Raw genomic sequence first — 12,848 nt, 5'->3', positions numbered from 1 at the left:
GAGGAGACCCTTACAAATGAAAACTTCCTTTATAAATGTAACTTTCCCTTAAAAACTTTTAACTTCTATCTCATTTTCAGAGCTTCCACACAGCTCTTTCTCAAAAATAATCAGATCAAAATAATCTTTATGCCAAAAAGGCATATTCTGTGATGGTGTATTCTGCTCTCCTTCACTGTATAATAAATCACTCAACACTTAGTGCCTTAGGGCTTCCCTGGTGGCTCACAGGTTAAAGTGTCTGCCTGCAATGCAGGAGACCTGGGTTTAATCCCTGGGTTGGGAAGATCCCCTGGAGAAGGAAATGGCAGCCCACTCCAGTATTCTTGCCTGGAGAATCCCATGGACGGAGGAGCCTGGTGGGCTACAGTCCACAGGGTTGCAAAGAGTCGGATACGACTGAGCGACTTCACTTTCACTTTCTTTCACTTAGTGCCTTAAAAAGGAAAAGAAAAAAAGATATCCCATTCCTTCACCAAATCAAGATCAGCACTCATACTCTGCCCAGGCCGAGGAAATGGACCCAGGGAGAGAACACAAGAAGAGCAGACAATATAGAATAAAGATCTGGCCCCAAACTGGAAATCAATGCTGCTGCCTTAGCCAGGTAAAGAGATTTCAACGAAAGAAATAAATGTATGAGAAATGTTAGGATTTTTAAAATACCGTTTTCCTTACACACAGGAGATTCAACTAGATCAAAGTTGGAAACATAATTGGTGTTTAATAAAATATCCGTCAATCAATATATACACATTTTACTTCCTATCTAAAGCTTTTTATAAACAACTAAGTAGATACTGGGACACTGGTGTAAAAAAGTTCATTTCAGTTGCTCGGTCGTGTCTGACTCTTTGCAACTTTTTTCCCATAAACAGCATGAAAAGGCAAAAAAAAGTTCAGGATCAAATATTTTTGTGTACCATGTTTCTGAATTAAGAGGTATATCCAATTCCATCATGAGTCCCTGAAAAAGTTACATTCTATGCCACTTTGACTCATCCATACCTACTTTCAAGCACTGAGAAGAAAGAACTCATCCCATTCACAACAAAAACAACCACTGCATACATAAGAAAAACAAGGAAAAAGCTAGTCAAGTATGAGGAACATTAGACTCTGAGGGCAGCTTTCATCTGTATTGTTCACTGTTATCTCTATATTGTCTAGAACCATACTCAGCACATAATAGCTGCTCACTAAATACTTGCTGACTTAATGAATAAATTATTCTTTGAAAAAATAATTTTGGGCAACCAAAACAATTTTTTTCAATGTTGATTGTCTTCTTAAGACTTAGAAGAATACCTCAAAACAAAGAAGAGTGGATTTCTTTTACATCACTAGACTATAATGCTCTGAACCAAAAATAAAAAGCATTGGAAAAAACTTTCTATAAAATAGTTTAATATATTTTTATTAGCAGTTATTACATCAAAATTCACATTTACATGATCTGAAGGACTGTCTTAAAAATTCTAAAGTATATGTAATTAGATTTTAACAGTAAGATAGAACATATCCTCATTACAGCACAGCCCTTAAACAGTCAAGGATAATACTGAGAATTAAGTACAGTTCTATCAAGAACTAGAAATGAATTCTGTATGCATAGTATCACTTAAAACAAAGTTCCAAGGAAGTATAAGAAGTCTATGGATGTGAATTTCAGTGGCAAACATCATTGACTTCCAACAACTGACACCAAAGAAATTTCCAATCAAAACACAAGCATGGTGCCTTTCATTCAATGTAGAGTTCTGATAATTCTATAAAGAGACCCTGAATCCTTAAGTCTTATAATATGCTTTTATGCTGTGACACTAATCCAAAACACGTCAACTCTAATTCATAGACTTTGACGCACTGTGACAAAAAGTCAGCCTTTTTCTATCAGAAAATCCTGATTTTTCCAGTGCAACATAGGCTGTTCATTGCTCATCTACTGAAATTCTATATCCTCCAGCCTTAGCAGTATTGTAGGATTCACAAATATTACACTTCATGCCTAATATATGGAACTGAACTGTAGATCTTCCATTGCAATCATTGCAGAGAATCTGAAAAGAGATGAATTCAAATTAAGTAAATTAAACCTTATCAATAGAAAGCGGTACTGTCTGTTCAAAATAATTCCTCAAAAATCATACTGAAGAGATATCTTCCTAGCAGTCCAGTGGTTAAGATTTCGCCTTCCGATGCAGGGGGTGCAGGTTCGATCCCTGGTCAAGGAACTAAGATCCTACATGCCTCACAGCCAAATAAAACCAAAACGTAAAACAGAAGCAATGTTGTAACCAACTCAATAAAAGTGGTGGACCTTAAAACCAATCCACATCAAAAAATCATCTAAAAAAATCATACTGAAGATGTGAAAACATACATATGTAAGTCTAAACAATTCCATAAATAGAATACCTTTTATTTGTTCACTGGAAATTCTAAGAGGCTATTAAGGTAGCTCTAAATTTAGAAAATGAAAATGTGGATTTGCACGATGAAGTCTTATTTTAAAAGTTCCCAAAGAGCATAAATAGTATAAATTAACATAGGAATAATCAGATCAACACTTATAATTCAAAACAACACACAATTTCATTATTTTTCACTGACACTTAGAAAATTATCTTAGTCAACAATTTTTTACAGATTTATAATATTTTTGCTTATTATATTAAGTTCCTGGTCTTAGATGTCTCAAGAATGAATTAAAGTCCAAAAGAGTACTTTCTAAAGTGGAACAAAGAAAAGCTTTTGGTTCGTCCCTAAAATAACAGTAAGATGCCACTTAGGAATTAGTCTCTTCTCATACTGAGATCTTGAAAAATAAAAAAGGGTGTTAACCTGAAAATAAATCAATACATTACTATGTGAGAGAAGTATTAACTTTAGAAAAGCCACACAATAGTAAGTAGAAAACATCCAAATTTTCTCTAAATTATAATTTGGAAAGTAACTTTTTTTTTCTTTAAAGATTTTTCTTTGGACCGTTTTTAAAGCCTTTATTGAATGTTACAATATTGTTTATGTTTTGGTTTTCTGGCTGTGAGGCATGTGGGATCTTAGTTCCTCAGCCAGGACTGAACCTGCACCCTCTGCACTGGAAGGCAAAGCCGTAACCACGGGGCCGCCAGGGAAGTCCCCCTGAAAATTAACTGGGAATATGATCTAAATGGAGAAGGTGCTCACTGCCTCGAGTTACAGGATTAAGGAATGACTGCTAATGGGTACAGAGTTTCCTTCTGGGGTGGAGAAAATAATTTTAAAATTGATGGTGGTTCTACCTCTAAGAACACACTAAAAAGCCACCGAACTGTTCATTTTAAATGGACGAGTTGTACGGTATGTGAATTATATCCCAATAAAGCTGTTACTTTAAAAAATGATCTAAACAGAATATAGCACGTTATAGCCTCTAGTAAAACATAACACAACTGTCAGTATTACAAAAATGATCTTTCATCAACCTAACAATTATGCACATGAATTATGAAATGCTCCAGTGTAAACTTCACAGAAAGTAATTTTTATCTGGCTTTGTTAAGGGGTTTTTATCTTTTTGTGTAGAAATATCGGAAGATTTTTGAAAACTTTTATGTCCAAAAATTATTAAAGCACCAGAAAGCTATCTACTTTCCAATTCTAATCTGTAAATGAATATGTTATGCTGAGACTAGACAGCAGCACATATCAATTAATGGAGAAAAGATGATCATTCTCCACAAGACTGAAGGCACAGAAATACTTCTTACATTTTAGACTGCAGGCTAAGACCAAATTAAAAAGTCTTAGAATAAAAAGCATAATAAACATTAAAAACCAAAAAGCAATCTTCAAAAAAAAAATAAGTAAACGTTTGCCTTAAATAAAATTTAAAATAATTAAAACATAATCAAAATAAAATAGCAGACCAATAATCCCCCTCTGCTCAGTTGTTATCAATTAACTCTGTTAAGTAATAAGTAAATAATTTAGAATGAAGTTTTTGCCTGCCATCTAGTGTTGGCAAGTATATTGCACAAAGATATTCTTAGATTTTCTTTTTTCCTCTTAGTTCAGAATAACTAAAATTTAAAGATTATTTGGTTCCTCCCATTAATCATCACAGTGACATCTATGCTGAAATAGTACTTTTTAGACAGATTTGAGCAAAAGGGCAAAAATAAACATGAGCATCAACAAGGAACCTGAAAAGTCTTTTTAGGCATTAATTCTACTCACATCCACAGTCATGTTCTGATATTCTGAGGGCATAGGAGTCTGTGCTACCTCATCATCCAGTTGTCTCCAGTACCTACTCATATCTAAAGCAGAGTGCATACACAATGGACATCTGTAGTCTCTAGGAGAGATATGAAAGAGTTATTTTCCAAGTATTACATGGAGAGTGTATCAACTCAGGCTAACTGGTACATAAACCATCTAACACAAGCATTATTCTATACTTCGAGACCATCTCACAAACCTTTTCAATTAAATCCTGTATCATAGGGAATTTTTTAAATCTACTTCTGTTTCCTCAGTTTTATAAAATAGAGAGGAATTTCTTAGTATTCTTTGTAGAATATACGCAATATATTTTAAAAACCAATCAAACTGCTTTTTAGTTAGCCTCGATTTCTTAATATATTCAAGCAAAGAAGAGATTGAATTCCTTAAAAATTATTCAGATCATGTTATTTTCTTTCTAAAATTTCTGAAAATGTTCCCTTTTATCTGGCTCTTAAATTAAAATTTTTGCTCATCAGTTTACAGGACCAAAATACATTTACACAATTTCCTCTTTTCTAACTATATGCATCTCACTTTAGTACCCTTTCCCCACAACAAAATTAGAATTACATAAATTTTGGTATGAGTTTTGGATTTTTTTGCAGCTCATTATAGTGGGCTAATACAACAGCTAGTAATTTTGAGCAACATGTCTCAGCATTTTTATTTTTTACAACACTATGACTGTCTCAGGCAGAGACCAAGCTCCCCAATTAGCAGCCAGAGAATGAGAGGTTATCTGTCTCAAATTGCAAATGAGATATGGCATAACAGGAACATGAGGACAAAGGCAGAGTCCAGTGTTTCTCTCCCAACATGCTTTGCCCAATTTAACACTACTCATCTACCCTACCCATCTCAAAGGAAATATCCACCAGTCAAATATGCTATAAGTAACTGCAAGATTTGCCCATTCCCTTCCTCACTCGCCTGAAAAAAAAAAAAAGAAACAAAAACAGACATCTTACAGTAACAATTTTTTATAATCCCATCAAACACTCACTCTTTCAACATTTCTTCATAACACGTTCTGAAAGAAAATATAACATTATTTTAATAAAGCAAAAAGTATCTCCACCATCTCCAAACATTTTTGAGGAAAAAAAACAAAGTTACTTTACCTATGTAAAAGATGTCCACACGGTAAGACGTGAGCAACAATACGAGATGTGTGAATGTCCTGTAAAAGCAAATAAAGTTGGTGGTTAATTACATGAACACAATATAAATTCTCAGTATTTTAAATTCAAAACAGGATATTTCCAAAGCAAAAAATATTTTAAGCTCACCTCCAAACATATTGGACAATTCTGCCGGGAAACATTTTCAATACACTGTTTAAAAGCAAAATTAAAATTACCAAAAGCTTCACTAGATGTTAATTATACAACCATAGCATTAATAATAAAAACTAACAAAGGAAACAATACCAACTTACTAAATGTAATAATGAACATTAATATGTCTCTTATATATAAGTTAGACAAGAACTGAACAGTTAAGTCTCAAAACTATTTCAGCCTTTGCACATTACCTGAAACAATGAAATTCCTAATACATCTTAATTATTCAAATTATCTTCATTTTACAGATAAAGAAATAGTAATAGTTCATATTAAAGAGATTTTACTACATGCCATATGTCAAGTTCATTACTTTGTATTATCTCAATTAATTCCCACAACACTGAAACACATACAATTATTTACCCCATTTTACAGATGATGTATTTTGAGGCCTGTGCATGCATTCAAGTGTGCTCAGTCATGTCCAAGGTTTTGTGACCCCATGGACTATGGCCCACCAGGCTCCTCTGTCCATAAGATTTTCCAGGCAAGAATACTGGGAGTAGGTTGCCATTTCCTTCTCCAGGGGATCTTCCTGACCCAAGGATTGAATCCACATCTCCAGCACTGGCAGGTGGGTTCTTTACCACTGCACAACCTGGTAAGTCCCTTTGAGGTCTAGAGAAGCTAAATAACTCCCCAAATTACATGCTATCAAGAAATGAAAATATATGTGTGCTCCAACAGGTTGCCCAATGAGCCTGAGTTCCTAACTTGACATGACAAGGTCTGATTAAGTGTGAAGAGGTAAGAGAAAGCATCAAGCCATAAATGATACCCAGGTTTTTTAGCAAACACCTGAGTAGATGATACCACCACTTACTAACATAAACAATAAAAAATAACTGAGAAACAAAACAAAAATACTGCAAGAGAAACTGAGTATATAGTTTTCTAAGACAACATAGTATATCTAAAGGCAACACAACATAGTTAATCAGCCTCAACACAAGTCTGTAAAACCAAACTGAATCTTTTATTATCTCTTACAATCTATTAATAAAGTACTTAAAGCCAGGACTAAAATCCTTAGGAGTCATCTTCATTCAGCCCCCATTCTCTTTCCCTTATACTTGTCACTATATTCCCTATTTTCATTATTCACCTCAGTTTCTCTTACTACCTCAGTATTTTAGACTAGCTATTATCTAGTAGGGCTTCCCTCGTGGCTCAGTTGGTAAAGAATCTGCCTGCAATGCAGGAGACCCAGGTTCGATTCCTGGGTCGGGAAGATCCCCTGGAGAAGGAAAGGGCAACATACTCCAGTATTCTTGCCTGGAGAATTACACAGACAGAGCTGGGTAGGCTAACAGTCCATGGGAACTCAAAGAGTTCAGACACGACTGTGTGACTAACTTTCACTTTTTCATTATCTAGTATCTTTTTAAAACAACCTCATCAGATTCTCCATTCTCTCAATTCTTGGATAGAATCAGTACTATAAGTGATAGTTCATTAGATTTTCTCCTAAAAAATGAAAAATAATGTTTAAAGGGCCTAGGATCATGATATAAAATTTCTACATCCAAGTTAAAAATATTTTTATTGGAAAGGAATACTGAATTATCTAGGAATGTTGTATTAACAAAAGGTTACACTGCTCTGTATTTCTCCTATACATTTTAAAAGCTATTCTCAAAACCAGTTTCAATGATAAGAATCCACAGGCTAATTTAGAGGCTGTGTACATTATACTAATAACTGATGTAAGTGTTCTTACACACTATAGAGAAGAAAAGGGAACTGTAGATCAGATATTCTAAGGTCTGTACTTTAGAACATTCACGTAATACTGCTTAAAAATAAAAAGCAACATGACTATACTCAGTAACATCTGAAAGTTAACATGCTTTTAAACAAATTAAGATTTTAGCTGTTTTCAAAAATAACACTTTTTAAATCATACAAACTTAAGTACATACCTTGTGCTTCCCTTGGAGATTTATTGCAAGGCATAAGTTACATATCAAACAGTGGAAAAAATCTTCCTTTGGACCAATCCTAAAAAAGTAACGTGAAAAACAAAAGATTACATATGTTTTTATTACATATTTACTCATTATATGTAAGTTCAGATTCACTATACACAAAATTCAAACCACAGTGAAGAATATGAGGTGAATCCCTACCTTCCCAACATCACTCCTCAAATGCAAGCACTACAAACAGAATAGTATCTATCCTTCCGAGTGCTTTTTTCTTCTATAAAACTGCATACACACACACACACACACACACACACACAGCTACACATGCTTTGAGTTTTATTTTTTACACAAATGGATTCTTTCTATATATTCTGTTTTGCAGCTTCTTCACTTAACAGTATTCTTTGAAGGGTATTCTATGTAAGACTACATAGAACCACTTTATTCTTCTTCAAAGTTACATAGTATTAAATGGTATGGATATAGCTTAATTTTTTAATATTCTTCTATTGATAAAATTTACTATCTTTAGCTAATGCAATGATACAATAAATACCCCTTACAGACATCAAGTCAACCTACATATTGATGATTTTTTACAAAATTCCTAGAAGTGAAACTGTAGGTTCAGAGGGCAATGCATCATCAGTTCTGATACTGCCAAACTGACCTCCAAAGAGAGTACTAATTTATACTCCCCCCAATGTGTAACAGCACCCATGTTCCCCACACCCTAGCCAACAATGGTTACCTATACGACAAATAAAAACATCACTTTAATTTGAATTTCTCAAATGATGATACACGGAGCATATTTTACTATCTATGAACCATTTGGACTTCTCCTGTGGATTGTCTGTTCAAGTGCTCGGTTCATTTTTCTAATAGGATATTTGTCTTTTATAATTTTAAAGAAGCTCTTTAACTCAAGTATATACTTGATTTACATTATTATATTAGTTTCAAGTATGTAGCATAGTGATTCAGCATTTTTATACATTATACTCTATTTAAAATTATCGCAAAATAATGGCTACTGTTTCCCTGTGCTGCACCACCTGGGAAGCACACTGTGCTTCCTTATGGCAACTCACTGTGGTCAGTCCTGTCCGATTCTTTGTGACCCCATGGACTATAGCCCACCAGACTCCTCTGCCCATGGAACTTTCCAGGCAAAAATACTGGAGTATGTTGACATTTCCTACTCTGGGGATCTTCCCAACCCAGGGATCAAAGCCACATCTCTCACATCTCCTGCACTGGCAAGCGGATTCTTTACCACTTAGCACCACCTGGGAAGCACAATATATTTTTATAGCTTATCTATTTCATAGACAGTAGCTTGTATCTCTTAATCCCTTACCTCTATATCTTGCCCTCTCTGCTTCTCTCTCTCCACTAGTATCCACTAGTTTGTTTTCTATAACTGTCTGTTTCTGTTTTGTTATATATATTCACTATTTTTTTTAAAAGATCCCACATATAAGTGATGATATACAGCATTTGTCTCTGTGACTTCCTTCTCTAAGCATAATACTCTTTAGGTCCACCCACAATACTGAAAATGGCAGAATTTCATTCTTTACTATGCTGAGTAATATTCCAGAGTATGTGTGAGAGAAGACAGTGTGTGTGTGTGTACACTACATCTTCTTTGTCTGTTGGTGAACACTTGCGTCGCTTCCATATCTTGGCTACTGTAAATGATGCTATCATGAACTCTTGAGCAAATGTACCTTTTTGAATTAGTGTTTTCACTTTTTTTGGATACGTACGCAAGAGTGGGGGGCTTCCCAGGTGGCACAGGAGTAAAGAATCTGCCTGCCAACACAGGAGACACAAGAGACTCGGGTTCAATCCCTGGGTCAGGAAGATCTCCTGGAGAAGGAAATGGCAACCCATCCTGCCTGGAAAATCCCATGGACAGAGGAGCCTGGCAGGCTACAGTCCATGAGGCTGCAGAGTCAAACAAGACTGAGCACGCAAGTGCACACACACACAGAGCATCCCAAGAATGGAACTACACATGGTATCATATGGTACTTCTTTTAGTTTTTTGAGGAATCTAATTAAAGGAGTTCTTTATATATCCTGGCTTCCCTGGTAGCTCAGATGGTAAAGAATCCATGTGCAATGCAGAAGACCTGGGTATGATCCCTGGGTCAGGAAAATCCCCTGGAGGAGGGCATGGCAACCCACTCCAGTATTCTTGCCTGGAGAATCCCATGGACACAGGAGCCTGGTGGGCTACAATCCATGCAGTCACAAAGAGTCAGGCACAACTGAGAGCAACACTTTTATATATCCTGGATATTCATCTTTTTCACTTGTATATATTAAAAGTACTTTTTTGGTATGTCAATCATCTTTTTTATATTTTTTATCATACATTCATTTTAATTCCTAGGTAATAAAAAGACATGATATTTCAATTTATGGCTTATGCTTCTGCCTCTTTTTTTATTCTCTTGAAGGATAATTGCTTTATAGAATTTTGCTGTTTTCTGTCAAACCTCAGTATGAATCAGCCATAGGTATACATATATCCCCATCCTCCCATCTCCTTCCCCATCCCACCCCTCTAGGTTGATACAGAGCCCCTATTTGAGTTTCCTTAGCCATATAGCAAATTCTCCTTGGCTATCTATTTTACATATGGTAATGTAAGTTTCCATGTTATTCTTTCCATACATGTCACCCTCTCCTCCCCTCTCCCCATGTCCGTAAGTCTATTCTCTATGTCTGTTTCTCCATTGTTGCCCTGTAAATAAATTGCTCAGTACCATTTTTCTCGATTCCATACATATGCATTAGAATATGGTATTTATCTTTCTCTTTCTGACTCACTTCACTCTGTGTAATAGGTTCTAGGTTCATCCACCTCATTAGGACTCAAATGTGTTCCTTTTATGGCTGAGTAATATTCCATTGTGCATATGTACCACAACTTCTTTATCCATTCAACTGTTGATGGACATCTAGGTTGCTTCCACGTTCTAGCCATTGTCAACAGTGCTCCAATGAACAATGGGATACATGTGTCTTTTCCAATTTTGGTTTCCTCAGGGTATGCCTCTTATTTTGAAAAAACTTTTGAAACCCACTGGTCATATACATACTCTCCTATATACTTCTAATACTACAGCTTATGATTTTTATATTTTTCTTTCATCCATTTGAAATCCACTACATACAGTAAAGGTGAACTGCCAGTTGTCTGCAAATTTCTCTTATCCTCTTCCTGCACAATATTAGCTGGGCACAGGGCTGTACTGAATAAAAACTACTTCCCAACTTCCCTGGAAGTGTGAACAGAAGAGACAAATGAAAATTCTGTCTTGTGCCCCTCGGAGAAAAGGGTGTACCTTCCCTTCACCTATTTCCCCCTTTCAGCTGACAAGAGTATGAGTTCTTTTAAATTGTGTAGACAAGGAAGTATCTTATGGATAGCAGGGCAAAAATAAGAGAAACCTGGGCTTCTATTTAACTACATGGTTCAGACTTTTCCCTGAGAAACATAAATGTCTTTTTTGAGCCACTTATTATTTAGCATTTCTGTTACAACATGCTAAAACCATATTCTAATGAATGCATAGAATTTTAGTAATCAATTTTTTGTTTCCCGAATGGATCATCAGTTATCTTAGTACCTGTTCTCCTGATCTGAAATGCCATTTTTTGCTATAAATTCGTATGTTAAATATGTGAATGTGTGTGTGCGCACACACACACACAGTTTTTCTCTTTATCTATTTGTCTATTCCTACACAAAGAATATACCATTTAAATTACTCTCACTTTGTCATGTTTTGGTTATGTGGAAAGGCAATCCCCTTGTTGTTCTTCCTTTTCAAAATCTGCTCAGCTCTGAATTTTTCTCTTTCAGATGAAACTTACAATCAGTCTGTCCAATTCCACCGGTAAAACCCTGCAGGAAACTTCCACTACGGCCCAAGACAGAATAACAGACAAGAGACTGGATCTACCCTCTTACCCAAAACTACTACCACACGACTCAAACAAAACATATAAAACAAGTTTCACTGAACATCAAGCAACGAAAGACAGCAACCTGCAAGATACAGGAAACAAACTAAACAAGCCCTAAAATTGCCCTAGTTTATTGCCTAGAGCACCTACAGGCAGTAGGACAAGTTGGAGGAACAAAAGCAGAGCCAGAAAGACTTGCTGATCGAGAAGATGAGCTGAGAGTCCAAGGAATCCATGATTGTTGCAGCTCACAGGACGGACTTGCAGAGAGGACAGAGCTGCACAGGGGAGCCCCTCAAGTATTTAGTAGGATACATATCAGCTCATGCATGTGAAGAAACCCCCCAAGGCCAGGGAGAGAACCATTCAAAAGAACTAGAAGGAACAGTGTTCAGCACTCAGACACGGTCAGGATCAGTATTTACTCCCTTTAGCCAGACTGGAAAAGCTTAGAATTCATGGGGTACTGAGCTGAGTACTCAGGAAGGTACTGCCTCAGTGGTGAGGAATAATTACTCCTGGAATAAGCACACCTCCAGATCCATCTAACAAATTATAAAAGCAAGTCCCAGAAGTACCAAACTGTTCAAAGTAACTTAACTGCATCCCAAAATAAAGCTCAAGAAGATTTGCAGGAATATGAAAAGTTCCCAACAAGGTAAAAATCACAATGTCTGGTATCCAACAATGACCAGTCACCCAAAAGGCAGGAAAACCAACTAAAAAAAGAACTGAACAATCAAAATCAATCCAAACTGACACAGAGGTTAGAATTACCAGAGAAGGACATGAAACCAATTATTATTACATTTCACATGTTCAAAGAGTTATTACATATGTAAAAAATATAAAAAAGACCAAAGTCAAATTTCTAGACATAAAAACTAGAAAAGGAGGTTTGCTTATGATTGTCACATCTTTTGGTATATTTGTTGCTGCTGCTACTGCTGCTAAGTTGCTTTAGTCGTGTCTGACTCTGTGCGACCCCCTAGACGGCAGCCCACCAGGCTCCTCCATCCCTGGGATTCTCCAGGCAAGAATACTGGGGTGGGTTGCCATTTCCTCCTCCAGTGCATGAAAGTGAAGTCGCTCAGTCGTGTCCGACTCTTCACGACCCCATGGGCTGCAGTCTACTAGGCTCTTCCGTCCATGGGGTTTCCCAGGCAAGAGTACTGGAGTGGGGTGCCATTGCCTTCTCTGGTATATTTGTTACCCTTCCTTAAAAACAACTACCTTTAGGGACCTCCCTGGTGGTCCAGTGGTTAAAATTCCAGGCTGGCAACACAAGGGGCACGAGTTCAATCCCTGGTCA

General features: G+C 36.3%; 1 protein-coding gene across 30 annotated transcripts in view; it reads right to left on the bottom strand.

Moving 5' to 3' along the window:
- The window catches only part of RCHY1 (ring finger and CHY zinc finger domain containing 1), a 121,156-nt gene that overhangs the window by 104,990 nt on the left and 3,318 nt on the right, over positions 1-12,848 (bottom strand). For 22 of the 30 annotated variants that reach the window (XR_014081060.1, XR_014081084.1, XR_014081081.1 and 19 more), the window contains 5 exons: positions 7,541-7,619; positions 5,562-5,606; positions 5,394-5,452; positions 5,276-5,302; positions 4,222-4,342 (listed from right to left, as the gene is read on the bottom strand). Coding sequence is in view for 15 of the 30 variants with exons in the window: in XM_081586663.1 (XP_081442789.1) it covers positions 4,222-4,342; positions 5,276-5,302; positions 5,394-5,452; positions 5,562-5,606; positions 7,541-7,619 (331 nt within the window). In the remaining 15 variants the exon portion in view is untranslated. Of the gene's footprint in view, positions 1-1,390; positions 2,061-3,548; positions 4,343-5,240; positions 5,303-5,393; positions 5,453-5,561; positions 5,607-7,540; positions 7,620-12,848 lie in introns of those variants that run through there. The other 8 variants (XM_081586595.1, XM_081586556.1, XM_081586653.1 and 5 more) reach the window with 4 other exon arrangements.

Source organism: Giraffa tippelskirchi, chromosome 1 (assembly GCF_054371585.1).
Source record: "Giraffa tippelskirchi isolate mGirTip1 chromosome 1, T2T-mGirTip1v1.2.pri, whole genome shotgun sequence".
Taxonomy (NCBI): domain Eukaryota; kingdom Metazoa; phylum Chordata; class Mammalia; order Artiodactyla; family Giraffidae; genus Giraffa; species Giraffa tippelskirchi.
Note: the sequence above shows the minus strand (reverse complement) of the source record. Positions and strands in the feature narration are given on the sequence as shown.